Source organism: Orussus abietinus, unplaced genomic scaffold (genome assembly GCF_000612105.2).
Source record: "Orussus abietinus isolate OABI.00-Male unplaced genomic scaffold, Oabi_2.0 scaffold517, whole genome shotgun sequence".
Classification (NCBI taxonomy): domain Eukaryota; kingdom Metazoa; phylum Arthropoda; class Insecta; order Hymenoptera; family Orussidae; genus Orussus; species Orussus abietinus.
The window spans coordinates 22,963-38,132 of NW_019394664.1; the positions used below are offsets into that span (position 1 = coordinate 22,963).

At 45.3% G+C, this 15,170-nt stretch overlaps 1 protein-coding gene across 2 annotated transcripts; it reads right to left on the minus strand.

Annotated features, from left to right (window-relative positions):
• Window positions 1-5,202: 5,202 nt before the first annotated feature.
• Window positions 5,203-13,844, minus strand: LOC105694878. Of its 2 annotated transcripts, XM_012415978.1 has the most exons (12): window positions 13,698-13,844; window positions 13,313-13,474; window positions 13,044-13,241; window positions 12,847-12,966; window positions 11,034-11,145; window positions 10,821-10,944; window positions 10,607-10,742; window positions 10,017-10,073; window positions 9,202-9,327; window positions 8,855-9,108; window positions 8,582-8,769; window positions 5,203-8,512 (listed from the first exon to the last, which is right to left on the minus strand). In XM_012415978.1, the coding sequence occupies exons 1-12, from the start codon at window positions 13,714-13,716 to the stop codon at window positions 8,212-8,214; spliced, it is 1,797 nt and encodes a 598-aa protein (XP_012271401.1). In that variant the 5' UTR covers window positions 13,717-13,844; the 3' UTR covers window positions 5,203-8,211. The 2 variants fall into 2 exon arrangements, with proteins under 2 accessions (XP_012271401.1, XP_012271402.1); XM_012415979.1 differs by lacking the exon at window positions 10,017-10,073.
• Window positions 13,845-15,170: the final 1,326 nt, after the last annotated feature.

Consider the following 15,170-nt stretch of genomic DNA (forward strand, 5'->3'; position numbering starts at 1 on the left):
CTGCATGTAGATTCCGTACGTGAACACCGCCATGGCCAACGCTCTGCATCTCCATTCGCATCTATCCGTAGGTGAAGAAATCGGGCATAAGATATTGTACTAGGTCGTTTAATTTGGAGCAAGAGAGTCCTCTCTTGAAGTTTCCATCAGCCTTGACAGTCAACTGCTTAAATCCTGACATTTCTAACCCCGCCGCAAATGACGGGAACAATTGTAAACCTAATATTTTTCAAACTAAACATCTTAATGGGGCCATTCTCTCACCACCTCGCAATACGGCGCGGCCCTCCAATGTTTCATTACATTTCCAATTAACTCCATGGAATTACTTAATCCGTAACGATGTCGATTCATAGAGATCATGGGGGAGCAAAAGGAGCGACCTGAGATCGAGATAAAATACCTGAGGAAAGAAATTAAACCCCAATTTGCCGTCACTTCGTCATCCATGTCCGGACCATCGACGTCCACAGGTACAAATGTAGCAGGGAAAATTGTTAAAAAAATTCTATCCAACTAGTAGATGAATTAGGCCCCAACACTTTGGTTGTAGATGCAAAGAAGAGACCGAATTTCCCTGGTGGAAGCAGCGGTGGCAGTAAAGAAGTCTCGTCCCTGAAGGGAGACATCGATGCCCGGATACACGGCTCGAAGACCAGAAGCAAAGACCCTGAAGGGAAAAGGGAACCCTGGCACTCGTCCACGGGAAGCAACCAAATCGACAATGACTGCATCCTCTGCAAAGAGGGGATAGAAGACATAACTGCGAGGATGAAGCTTCCCAAAATTGGAGCGGTCGATGAGACGAAGATGCGGCATCAGAGACCTCGCACCAAGGACGTGAATTCGGATCCAGGATATGGTACCAAAGACGGAGGAAATGTTGCCAGAAGACGCTGGCAGAAAGTAGGAAGTGTCGATGTCGCTGATGATCGAAGATTTGGTGAAGTTGGAAATGCGCAAGGTGCGAGGAGACGAGCTGGCGAACTTGGGGGCAGAGATGAAGTCGCATCTCAACGCAAGACTTGGAGGAGCAAGGGTGGTGCAGCCGATGCGAAGATCCTGGGAGCTGGCCTTCGAAGAGAGGACGATGCAGCTGCAGGATCTGGAATTAGAGGGATTGGGGCTGAAAGAATTAGAGATGAAGGGGAACTTGATGACGGGAGGACTGACCTTGGGACTAGTGCTGGAAGAAGTGGAGCTAGAAGGGCAGACGAAGGGATGGATCCTGGAGGACCTAACGTTCAAGCTGGTAACGAGAGAGTTGGTGTTGAAGGTGTTCCTCCTGGAAGGACCAATGCTGAAGAACTCGACACGCGATTGGCTGACCGGAATAGGACCGACTTTGCTGGTCCATACTCTGATCCAAGACCAGGAAGAACATTTCCAAGAAGCACTTCCTGGCAACCTGAAAATAGATCCATAGTCAAAGGAAATGTTCAATCCGAGGTACAGAGGAAGGTCGACGCTGCTCTTACGCATGGAGCACTAGCTGATGACCATACCGAGGAGCGTCAACATCTTGTCGCTCCAGAAGGTGAGAGAGGTCATTTTCAGGTGAAAGACATACCCGATTTCCCCGGAAAGCGGTACCCAGGTACAGGGCGGAGTGACGTCATCGGAGAACACGAGTTTATCACAGATCATTTAACGGATGACATCTCTCTCCAGAAACGTGGAAACATGCTGGGACCAATTGATTCAGATCTGAAGGAGTTAATTAAGCCGGTAAATATGGACACAGCTGGCGAACTTGCGGATCACCCTTACACAGTTGGCAGAGCAGAAGCTGGATCCGAAGACCGAGCCGACATACAAAGTCCGATCAATGGCGCCGACCCTGGACGTTATGGAAGAAAAAAAAACGATGTTAATTCAGGAGCCGAAGATCAAATCGCTGGGAGTAATTCAACAAATCCTGGGATTCCATCCTCAGGTCTAAGCACAGTTGATGGCGCCATGGCTCGTTCTTCAGGAACTCGAGACTCGCATATAGAGCCATCGCCATTAAGTGATGAAGTACAAGCTTCGCCAGGTGATATTCCAGGTGGAACTTCGTTACCAAATAATGTCCCTATCGGTGCCAGAACCAGAACTTCCTTCTCGGGAAGTGCTCCCGAAGCCGGGACCCGTTCTCCACGCCCTGTCGAGCTTGACGAAGAAATTGACCTCCAGTCTTCTAAAGAAGAAGCTAAACATACAGACGAAGTTCATAGGTCTACCTTGCGAAGTACAAGAAATGAAACCGGAAGGCGAGCTTCCACTTCAAAAGGCACAGGGCGCAGCACTCGACTCTCCGCTTCGCAGGGGAATAAACATCCCGCTTCGCAAAGGAATGAACATCCCGCTTCGTCAGATGATAACAATTTACCCAGACGTCGAACTTCACATTCGGCCGATACTTCTTCCCTGGGGAACGTAGTTGACACCGCAGCTCGCCTCTCTCTTCTAGCTGGAACGAAGATCGCCGATGCATTCCGGCGCACTTCACTCCTGGTGAACGGTTCAATTGGTGCAGGAACTAGAACTTCGAGTCATGACATAGCCGTGAGCACAAGGGATACCGTCTTCCCCGGGAAGAGTAACCCTGAAGATGTGTCTGATACCTCACCTGAAATAAACGGTGATAACATCACCAGGTACACTTCGTTGCCGAAGAGCCGAATGGAAGTTGCAGGTCGGCAGTATACTTCAGGGATGGGTAAAAAAATTCCCAGCCTCCTTCGCGGTCCAGAATTGCTGGAAACCAGTGGTGGTCCCACCATTCCTGCTTCCCCTGCAAAAAATATCGGAGTTAGTCCTCTTCAGGGTGACCCATCAGCTCGTACTTCATTGCCGAAGAGTTCAGGCGATACCAATGAATCCCCATTAGAAGGAAACGGCAGTTCTCCAGGATCGATTCCTGGTCCCGGAGGGAGAACTTCACTTCAACAAGGCCATGCTCTTCCACCAAGTCGTGCATCGTTGCTGAAGAGCAGAAGTGGGCGCAGCTCTCTGCGAAACAGCATCGCAGCCGCCATAGGTCGGACCTCGTTGATAAAAAATGTAATCGACCCAAAAGGGCGAACTTCGCGGAGAAATAGCGTTGCTGGTACTCTTCAAGGTGCAGGTCGCTCTTCAAGATCAGAGGCGCCAGTCGTTCCCTTGGAAAAGATCGCCGAAGAGCCTGGTACCGGTGGCTACTTCAAAGTAATTGATTACAAAATTAATTAACGGCGCCGAATAGTTGCTGAAGAGCTTCTCCCTTATTTTCTACAGGAACCAGGAACGTTTCCTGACGTGCAACTTCGCTACGAGGCGACGAAAGACAAGGTCGCAGAGGAGAAGTGCACGAAAGAGTGCGCCTGTATGATCGAGAAAGGGTTGCGGATGATCAAGGAGGAGGCGAAGAAGGTGAATCTTGCCCTCGCGCATTAGAGACGCCCTTGGTCCGTTTATTAATATTTCAGTGAGGTGGTTTAATAAAATAACGACAGCAACGGCGCTTTGGTCCCAGTGCAGGTCGACGAGCTCCTCCTAGGACTGACCCTGAAGAAGGGGCGATGCGAGTTCACGCCCTCGGAGGACCAGAAGAAGAAGTTCCTGGACTCGGTCAAGGAGAACTCCGACGTGTGTTTCGTGATCGCCCAGGAGCTGAAGAGCCAAAGGCACGAGATAAACGACATGGCGAAGCTCTTCAACGCTTCCACCTGCCAGTTCTCCCAGCTGGAGCTCATCGTCGCCAGGGAATACGCAAAGGTGCGGTCGGGTTTCCACCCTCGGTCTTCGGGGAGGTTCTTCATATGGGAAGTAGAAGGTCTCAGGATTTGCCGCAGCAAACTTCCGTTTAGATCGAGGAGACGAAGGAGAAGATGACGTCGCTGGTCGAGCTGCTGGGGAAGCTGGAGAAGGAGTCGACGATCAGGCACGAGATGTTCCTGGAGGATCGAGTCGCCAGGCGCAGGAAGGAAGAAGAGGCCGAGAAGCTCTTCGAGGAGGACATGAGGTTCATCCACAAGGTGGACGAGGACCGCAAGAGATCCCTGAAGGCTGAAGAGGACCGACTGTTCGAACTACAGCGTCAGAGGGAGAAGGACCGCGCGATGCTGAAGTCGATCGCCCGACAAGTCGAGGAAGTCGAAGAGGTGAAGAGGCTCATCGAGCGCAGCAAACCGGAGGACGCGTCGAAGGGTACCTCGGCATACTTCCTGCACACATAAATAATACATTATTCCGCAACACATTTTGCATAAATTATTCTAGGGGAAGGGAAGGATAAAAGAAGAGGACCACCGCATCCGGCCGCATCTCCAGGTCCTCGGGATCCTCTCTCCCAGGGTCAGGACTCCCTTTCCAGCGAAGGGGTCGAAGTATGCGGACTTCCTGGCTCCAGGGTTCCATGTGTGTCGAATGCTCCGAATTTCCCCCACGGTATGATAATCCTGGAAGGAGTGCTCGAACCTGCCGGGGTAAGGACATCTTCGGGATCGTCTACTTCCATCTGCGCATGGATTTAAGACTCTCTCACCCCCAGGTCCTGCCAGGATGCCGGAGGCTAGCCCCAGGAGCAAATAATTCAAGGCGTCCGTGTTTCTTGACGAGGTCGTCCTTCCTACCTGCCAGGACATCCAGGAGGTGTTCCAGGATGCGCCGAGTGCGAGGTCTAAGGCGCTGCCTCGGATCCTCCGGGACCAGGAACTTGGAACAAAATTTCCCTGTTACCTGCCCTGATCACGATTGGTCCCAGGACGCAAGCATGGCAAGGAACTATCGCTATGGACCTCAAAATCCCCATTTCACAGGAAGCGAGTCCTTCGGACGGTGCAGCTCCGATGGAACCTCGCAGAGACCGTCCCAGGAATCGGACGACGTTTTGCAGCAGGACAATTTTTCCACACCTGGCACCTCTGCCGATCCTTACAGAAAAGCATCCTCAGAGAGCAGAGATGCACCTGGGTGCAGACATAACGCACCTGAGTGTAGACATACCGCACCTGAGTGTAGATTCAGGGGCGGTGCAGGAGAGTCCAGGTCTCCGGAGCCGTACAAAAAATCCAGAAAAATCTCAGAACTATGCAGGCCCAAAAAAAGGAGGAATTTCAGGCGAGCTTCAAGCCCGACTAGATCTTACCCGGGAAATTCTATCAGAGTACCTAAGTCTCGGCGTTGATAAATCAATAGCAATCTCCATTACCGTGGACGAAGTTCAATTACAACAGACCATGCCAGTTCACAATTCTCTTTATGAGAAAAGAAAGTACAAACGCAGATACAATAAATGCAAATTACAGAATCGAGTAAAGGGGAATTACACTGTTAGTCGAGTGTTGCAGGACTCATCGGTAATGTCGAGGATTTTACTCCGAAATCGCGATACCGCGGTTGAGACATTGGACCACCTCGGACCACTTTGGAGCTCATTTTGCTAGACTAATTAGATAGGAGGCCTAATTCTACATAAATGAGCCGTGGCGTTATCACAGGTTCCGCTTCAGGTTTAAAGCATTAAGCAACAAAAGCATCTCTCGATAACGATAAGATTTGGTATCGCGCGGTCAATCCGGGCTTAAACTATTTTCCGCGCCGGGACGAACAAGCTTTGAATAAATAAACATTCGTACGGTCTAAAGTCGGCGTCCGATTCTACGAGGGTCTTAACGCTGCGCTAACAGTGCGGAATTACAATTAATAAATTATTATCAATATTATTATATATTATAAACTCTGTCTTAAATTGGAGTAGAAGGTCCTTTGTTTACTTTCAACGTCTCGCTTTGAGATACCTCGCGGTAAATAAACGTCTTGTGGAGAAATTAAACGCGAAGCACGGTGGAAATCGAGAAGGAAGTCGCCGTAGATTGAATTCTCCTCGGATGGCTTGACCTCAAACCGGGAATCCCTGAATCTAATCACAATCATTTAGGAAACACTATGAAACGACTAGCGTCAAAAAGCACTATTACGGTACAACTAAATAAAAACGAAAGAGCATCTTGGATGGTCCTCCGACGTGTACATTATTACTTTTAGGCCTTACATATAGGAATCTGTTGTCAGGTAAATCGAATTTAAAATTCCACGTGTAATACTATGCGCAATAGTATGTCTTACGCTCGTGTACAGTGTATATAGATATAGCATTTATGTGTATATAATAGTCACTCTATAGATTTTCGGAATTATTAATAATTGTGCATCTAGACAACGAGTGATTCTCACCTTTTGTCATGCCTGCAAGTTCTCTCGACATTGGACACACTTTAATCGCGAAATTCGAAAGACATTATCTTTTTTTTTTGCCAAAGAGAAAAAGAAAAACTATATCGATCCCAGTCTCTTTTTCAAGATTGTAGATATCGGAAGGTTTAGCTTCTATACCTACAAAGTTCTAAATAAAACCATCTCGTTTGCTGGCGACACGGAAAGGAATCAACGCTTATATTAAGTGTTAATAAATAAATAAATAAATAAGTTACAATAAATCTGTATCTCTATATATAGTTGTGCTGGAAGCAGCGGTAACGTCAGTGGAAGCTTTGCGTTTCCAGAACAATTGACTCGGTAAAGGAAAGAGGATTAAGGAACCAACCTTTCGAGACAAGATTAAAATAAAAAAAAAAGAAAGGAAATAATTAACGAGCCCTTCCGTCCCTAACACCTGCAAGCAATTTCCAAAATAATCAATCGTTCCTTGTAAAATGTCTCACATTTGCCATCGACTGGAAGCTGGTCGAAGGAAGTCCAAATTAAATATCCTTTGATGGGATACATTTGTTATGTCCGACGGACACAAACGTCTACGACTGCTTCCGACAATATATCCATATATTACGCTCTGCTACTTAAAAATTATGCGATCTGCACTTGTGCATATACTATCTATCGCGACATCCAACTTGATTAAGACATCTCTCTTTGACCCCTGGCTCTCTCTCTACCCTGTGTGTCAGAATATGAAAACCGTGAGGTAAACTTTACGAAGAAAAAAAATTAAAACGTCTCCAAAGACCGATCTCGTTTGGACTCTGTGCAAATGACGAAAGGAATCCTGCTACCCGATATTCAACGGAGGGCAGTGATTTTTCACATTCTTTGAACACATTGGCACGTATCTCGATAGTTTCGATTTCAACACCGCTAGCAGGGAGCTCCCTTGAAGAGTTCAGATCCTGAGATTCTGCGAGAACAACAAAAAAGAACGAATAATTTTCACGCACCTAACCTCAAAAGAAACCACACTTTTCACATTTTTCACATTTTAAAGGCTAAAACATTTGAATTGCTTCGAGGAATTATCACATTAATGTCGATTCGTGCTTGCAGAGTTGCACGATCTGAACATTTCAACGATTAAGGTCCCTTCGTGAGAAATATCTCCCGCTAGCCATCCGACGTAAGGCTCTCTCATTGGTACGACAGAACGCGGGTCTTCTTGACCGCGCCGACAGAAATCGCAATGTAAACTTGCTTGAGACTTATCAACTCTGATAGACATGTATACTCGATATATACTATTAAATTTAACACTTTGATTGCAATCGACAAATACTGCCTAGTATACCATCCGTTTGCTATGCTGCCAACACCCTTTAGAAGAGTGCTTCCTTCCCTGTAACTGGTCTATAATATAGTAGTGCCCTCTCTGCCCCTTATCACTATAGAATTTCAATAATATTTCTCCTACATTTTGATATCGACGTAACCATATAGTCGTTAGAATCACGAAATACGAATAGAACTCTCATCGGGACGATCCAGTCGTGAGTTTTCTACTGCTACATAACTTGCAATCGTTGGGCAGTTTCCGCGCCCTCCTTAAAGGTTAAATTGACATGTAAAAAGTCAATCATTCATGAAACTTTTCTGCGAACTGGATACACCGAATCATTTTAATCTTTACATTGTGAACGCAGAGGCTATAAAGATTCTGATACCCACGAAACTTGATTTTTCATAAAGAAAAATCTTTAAAATACTTATAAACAGATTAAAGAAAAAATGAAATTTAGAGAGTTTCAGGACCTTCCTTGTACTCCACCATATTTACATTGTAAAGCCTGAATCAATTCTATACGTCCAGTTTGGAGAAAAGTTTCAAGAATGAGAACCCTTCGACGCCACTTTCACATAACCTTAAACGAGGACTTGCTCACGTCGGTTAGAACATTCAATGGCACTTCCGTAAATGCGGAGAAACCGCGGAACGACGTGCCGTTCCCGTTGTCTAGCTACTTAAACGTTAGTGGGTGGATCCATGGCGCAGATAATAGCCTTCACGACACTGGCCGCTGCCAGGGAGGCGTAGGGCTGCCATTCCTTGATTCTTGAGCCGTCCTTGTAATCCGCTATCCCTCGAACGACCGCGAAACTGTCGCGACAGTTCCCCAGGATGCTCTCCACGACGGCGTCCATCTCGGCATCGAAAGCAAGGGTGCCGAACCGCGTTGCGAATTTCTGCCTCAGCTGGTCGTCTCGAGAAACTTGCCTACCGGAAGCCACCGGTGCCAAGTGGATACGTGGGCAGCCATCCAATCTGCACAATTATCCGCCATGAGGATTTCATTAATCTTAATCGAGTTGGATTTTCTATTTCAGCTCGCACCTTTTATTGGTCGAGTCTTGAGGGGCGGCGGGATGGGCCACTTCGATTACATCTCGTTCTCCGATGGCCATGTACAGCTTGTCAGACTCCAGAGGGGGTGAATCAAAGTCATGCTCAGATTGAGAGCGTAGGATGTCGGAGCCTTCCTTCATGTAAGTCATCCACGGTGGACTCGTGCCATTTTCTGCCTGAAGTACAGAGATTCTTTGAGTATGAATTATTATAAATACTCTGATCAAACCTCCAAGTACCACGGCATGGGGGTGCATTTACCTGGGATTTCAAATTCGCTGCAATCTCCTGCAGCCCCAAATTGGATGGGCAGTATTCTTTGGTCTCGAAGTGATAACTTCCGCTCTCGTGAAGCTTGGCCTGCTCGCAGTAGATGTAGATGTACTTTTTACTGTACGGAGTGGGGTGCGAAACCACCACGTCTCCTAACCTCACATGTTTGTTGTAATCGGTGTAGTGTGGTACACCTCCACCGACTCCAACCAGGAAAACGTAATCTACCTTCTGGAAGGTACCTGCGAGAATTCGAGAAAAATCTTGATTAATCTCTGAATTATCTACGGATTGTTACCTTTTTTTGTTTTCTTTCCACGCAGAAAAGTAAGTACCTAATAATCTTGTCGTTGTGTTACCAGCAGCAGTCATCGCTTCTCTGGTATGTCCGACAGTGGGTAATTTTGTACAAACGATTCGATGGGCGCCAATGTTTCCCAGAGTGTACACGTTGGACTCCCCTGTAAATCACAGTGGCATTATTATTCAGTTCCACTCTTGATTTTGTTAGCACAAAAATTGTGTATTATACATGTGTATTGTGCTGCTATGTGGGATCCCTAAATCGGTATGGAATTAAATGTAGCAATGGTCGATGCATATGGCTTCTGGATTGGCATAAATACACTAAACTTATGAGTTGATAAACATAATGTGATACAAATAATTTTACTGTGTTCACAAAAAAAATGATCATTCTGACATGAAGGAAATGTGACCAAATAATGTATGGTACGTGAAATGTCAGGGTACACAAAATCCAAAAAAATCAATTCTTAATCTAGTCGACTGATATTAAAGACAATGAAACAATCTTGCTTCGAATAATTGCAGTGCATATCATTGGTATTAAAAATTGATTTTTTTATTACCTCTGCAAAGTGCACAAAAATTATGGTGATGTTAATCATTGCAAGTAAAGGAGCCGACGGATGAGTCACAAGTAATTAAATGTAAATGAAATGAATATACATGAAAGTATTCCAGTGAAGACAGCTGAACAAGTGAACAGTTAAACAAGTTCATCTCAAAGTTAAATACGCTCAGCACCTTCGCCCCACAAAGTTCCTTGGACACAAGCATTTGACAAGCTATGAAACGGTACTAAATTAAGCATTAGATTAGAAAACTATGTTACAAACTACTTTACCGAAACGGCAAACCACTCGGGGCACTCCATCGGTGCTGTCCGGAGAAGTCGCTGTACCTAAAGTTCCATGCAGAATAAAGTAAAGGAAAAGTTTGCATCGAAAGGGCTAACTCTGCGCAGTATCGCACGAAGTACTATTAAAAGTACTAAGAAAAATTACTACCTCGCGCAACACTGGCTAATGAAGCAACAAAATGTTCTTAAAATTTAGGTTATGTTTAGAGGTTTCCTATGGTAGACTAGGAGAAACGCTAATAGAGGTCCAGGGTACAACCTAAAATAAAATCAACATAATTCTCCAGATGATTTTACATGCCGACGATGAAATCAATTTGACTCGACATAAAACTGACTTAAATCACACGTACCCTGCACCGAACTAATCAACTTTTAAAATCGGACAAGCAGTTAGTTAAGCATTTTAAATTAAATAGGGCCTCCAAAGTGCAACCTTGACCTACGAGAGGGTCAATTGGAAATCGTCTAAATTGGTGCCCTTCGGGCGGGGTAAATAAATTAGACGTCCTAAAAATATCATTACATTCCACATCTAAAATAACTGGCGGACATCGATCTTCGTCTATTCTTACCAACAGTTGTGTAGCGAACGAATGTCTCCTTGTTCTCGATCAAAGAATCCACAGCGAGTTTCTCGCAATACTGCGCAGTGATGATAGCGATGGTAGGTTGCTTCGAGCTTACCATCGTAGGTATCTGCTTGACCACCTGCGAACAATTACATCATACAATATAAAAGCAATAATAATTTGGCCACGCATTTACTTCCAAATTGCAATTACAAACCTGGACACTTAAATCCTGACTCACGACCCTTGTATAGGCCCCGTGTTCCATAGCCTTAACGATACCTTTCTTCTGCAATTCTTGCAGCTTTGCCTCGACTTCTGCGGTATCCCAGCCATGTTCCCTAAAGTGAGTAACAATGAATCCTCCTCCTCGACATCAATATACCTTCCTCGATGAATAAGCTCAGGAGAAAAGAGCATTTCCACTCACTTGGCAATGTCAACGATGGTGACAGGATTTGGGTAAGCAGACTCGATGAGTTCCAAAACCTTTTCCAAAGTAAGCTCGACCACTCGTCCCAGCGCCGTTTCATCTGTGGACACTAAATAAACAAATTCATATAAACAACGCATAAGATTGCTTAAAAAAAAAAAAAAAAAATCAGGCAGTTAGTATGAACATTTTTAAACAAAAAATGCGAATATGACCTGATCATCTCGCATCTTGCGTAACATCATGCTACGTATTCTGTGAAACTGATATTTCTTAACGAGTGTGCGTACACGTTTGTTGGAAGGACTGCTCGTTACAAACGAGGCTGACAAGTGGTTCGCAAGTAGTTTATGAAATGCAATACGTAGGCCAGGGTGAGTTACGAAACAGGACGCCGCAAGAGTTTCGGATCTCGGGGTCTCGAGGGATAAATAATTTCCCATCGATTGTTTTATGCAAATGCGGATGATAAGCTGCGAACGCGTGTTAAGTCAATACTGTTATGGTTACCAGCTTGCAGAACTACGATTCCGTGTCTACCGAATCAATGGATGGAAAATGTATTAAGGTGACGTGAAAGTGACGTCGAGGAGGTCTCGTTTATGAAACTTTTCTCCGGACTGGGTGTACCGAATCGTTTCAAACTTAACAATGTTAATATATAGACCCCAAAGAAGGTCCCGACACTCATGAAGATTCAATTTTTTATTTAATTTGTTTAGTTATTTAGACCATTTTTTTTTATAAAATATGAGATGGGTGTCAGGATCTTCTTCAAAGCCTTTATATTAATAGTGTATAGTTTTAAACTATTCGGTACTTGTCTCTTTTACACCCCCTTAACGATTAACGTTTTACAAAATGATAATCCAGGTGACACATAACGTCGGTTTCGAATAAGTCACGAGACGTTGTTGTAGATCTAAAAGCGAATTACAAGTCATGCGCGTAATAAAGTCATTGCTGGGCGTAGCCGCTTGTAAATACACAGATCGGTAAAATATTATACGGTGTTATTTGCCTCGTGCTACAATCTGCGTGTGAATGCTGGCCGTGACTAATGGAAACCGACAACGAAACGTGACGGTGGGATGCCGGATTTAAAAGACTGCTCCAACCTGATTTCCAAATTCGGATTCTAGCTCGAGGTGGTACTAACTGTATACGGTCCTTCTGAGCTGCGAATAACAAGATTTATGGTTTCAACAAATTCGTCAAAAGAGGGATTAATCGTGTACAAACGGCGAAGGCCTTGTAGACAATGCTGAGGGTTCAGTGTTTTAAAGGTCTTAATTAGATGTGAGCGGATCGCAAGATCAAGTAGCTGCTTCCTTTGAATTTCGCCTCAACGAGCCCTCGAGACACGCTGACCGATTACCCTCTTTAGTCCGCAAGTCAATGGTTCAATAAGGATAATTACATTAGCAATGACCCATCGCCCTTACGGTCCACGATACCTTCTTTAATCAATTCTCTCTTGGATGATAGCACAGCTATGAGTCATGCCCATGAAACCGACTTCGAAGTACAAAGACTCCTTGTTACTGGATCTATCGAGTTTGACTCAATGGGCACATTGAATTAAATCTGAGAATTACATCTAAGCTTAGGATCGCTGGGTCAAATCGGATTAAATTTTATGAGGAAATGCAAACCCTACCGACCCATTAATAGCGAAAAGAAAACAGGGAACCTATTCCAATGTAATGGTTTTAGTTAGGAAGGAAGCTCGAGTTTGAAAACAAACTAACTCCCTGAGCTAGGATCAAGGAAAATATATCCAACCGTGTATACAAAGAATAACACTTACAGGGCCTAGCTGGAAGACTAACGGGCTCCTCGAGTTGCTTCAGCTCCACTTCCAGTTTTTGAACGGAGGGGTATTTGTGCTGCATTAATTTCATTATCTTCTTGATAAAACCGACATAATCTGCAACACAAGGTCATCAAGATAGTAAAGATATCGGTAATAACGGCGATGGAATGCTGCTTATGATCACAACTTACCTCTTGGAAATTCCTGCGGGCTAACCAGCTCCCGAAAAAATTCTTGTGCCACGCTCGGATATTCGCTCTCCGGGAGCTTATCCGTAAACCAAAACTGCAGCGTTCTTGACTCTTGGGTATGTTTGCCCGTTTGGCCGCTCACCAAAAAGACTCTAAACACCAGGCAGACATTGGCTGGATGTGAAACGCCATTCGACACTGTGAAATTAATCAGGGATTAAGAGCAATCCAGCGGTGGCCAGAGAATACAAGCAACGGCGTTACGTTACCAGCAACCGTCTGCTTATTAATGACTATCCCCTTATGGTCACCACCAGCCACATGGACGTTGTTCTCATTTCCATTCTTGGCAGGAGGATCTAACGCTTGTCTCTCTATTATGAGTGTCGTCGAGTTTGCGGTTTTGCATTTCGGTGTCATCACAATATGTTCTGTCACAAAACATATATGCATCATTTAAAAAAGAAACCAGCACCGCACTTAAGTACATACTTAAAATTACAAAATTAAAAAATATCCCATATTTAATAGAGAATATCAGTATAAAAAATGAATTTTTACATGATTCGAAATTCTGTAGGAATCTTGATAAAATCCTCAAAAAATTGTATATACCTATCTGATACCGGAAGTTAGAACCGGCGCACGTCTTACCTGTTTTTGCGTCACCCATTGTCACAGCTTGCCACTTAAGCCGACGATTAATGCAAGGCAAACAACTCGCAGCAGGCGACAGTTGGAGATAACAGTATATATCTTCTCAAAAGGAAGAGCACTCTCACCTCCCGACCAACCCCTTCGGCCCGCGGACACTGACTGATGCCGAAACGGCCGCTTCAGCCGGAACTCCTCCTCTTCCGCACATGCGCACAAGGCGCTCGTCACGGCGGCAGTGCCGTACACATGGCGCGAAAAATTTGTCCATCGAAACCCTATCAAATCCATTAACAGCTTGAAAACCGGAAGGCATTTCGCAAGAAAAGCTCGCGTTAGTGAAAAATACCCAAAAGTACAAGGCGCCTGTTGTTTCCGTGCATTTTGTGAGCATTTTCTAAGAATCGATAGTGCTACCTCCAAGTCGCCTCATTGCGCACTTTACTGGGCGCATCCATCGCGCATGCGCGGCAAAGGCGGAGCCCTGGATGCGCCGAGTTGCAAGCCGCTATTTACTTGCACTTTGCATTGCTTTGCATTCACTTGCAGTTTGCACGGGGCCCTGTAATTAGCACAATTTCGCCGCCAACTCGGCCGCTTCCTCCCTCATCGATAATTTCCTCCCCGCGAACCGAAACCTAACCTGAAATGTCGATTTCGATTTCGAATGTCCATTCATCGAAGAGGGATTTAGCGTAATAGTAATGCGAGATGAATGACACGAATGACGTGTACTGTTGAGTACGAATCCGGCAATTTGGCGTCCATTTACTTTAAAAGAGTTCCCCCCCCCCTTTTTTTTAAATTGCTTTCCAGGTTCTTTACTGCTCGCTTTCCTGCACACTCGACTGATCTCACCGCCGGCGCCTGTCGGATCGGGGCCGATTTCCCTTTGGTCGTTTCTTTTTCTCCTCTTTGCTGGTCCATTGTGGCCAACGCTGGAGGCCTGCAAAAAGAAACACGGAAAAGGAGCGAGAGACGTGAAGGGGAGAGAAAGTTAACGGTCCCTGATCGAGTTCAATCGTGTCAATCGTGTCAATCGTATCGATTGGTGACGGGAGACGCCCTGCTCCGTGTTTATAATTAAATCTGACGTCGCGCAGTGACGTTACGCGCCGTTTAGCCGCATGCTCAGCTCTGTTAGCCGCTTCGACGTTTACGTGGTTTACGTCAGAGTTGATCGCCCGTGAGATGAATCATGAATTCAATTTCTTGCGGTTAGGTCACCGTGCCGGGTTTTGGGGTTAGGGTTCAGTTTGAATAAAAGAAACGGTTTGAAAAATTACGTCTGCTGAGCAGAACATTTATTACTCCTGGGTCCCTCGACAGTCTTTCTCCATTGGAACTGCTCTTCGATGTTTTCGCATGAGTCACCCGATATGTCCTTAAAGGAACCTTACGTTCACATCCGTCGGTTCACCTTGATCCACATCTGTCGGATCAGCTGACCATATCATTTGGACCTCCGTGACA

Coding starts and splice junctions, on each gene's coding strand:
- LOC105694878 (XM_012415978.1), bottom strand. Junction 8,770..8,854: donor CAGCGAATTTGAAATCCCAG/GTAAATGCACCC, acceptor TCTGTACTTCAG/GCAGAAAATGGCACGAGTCC. Junction 8,513..8,581: donor CAAGACTCGACCAATAAAAG/GTGCGAGCTGAA, acceptor ATAATTGTGCAG/ATTGGATGGCTGCCCACGTA.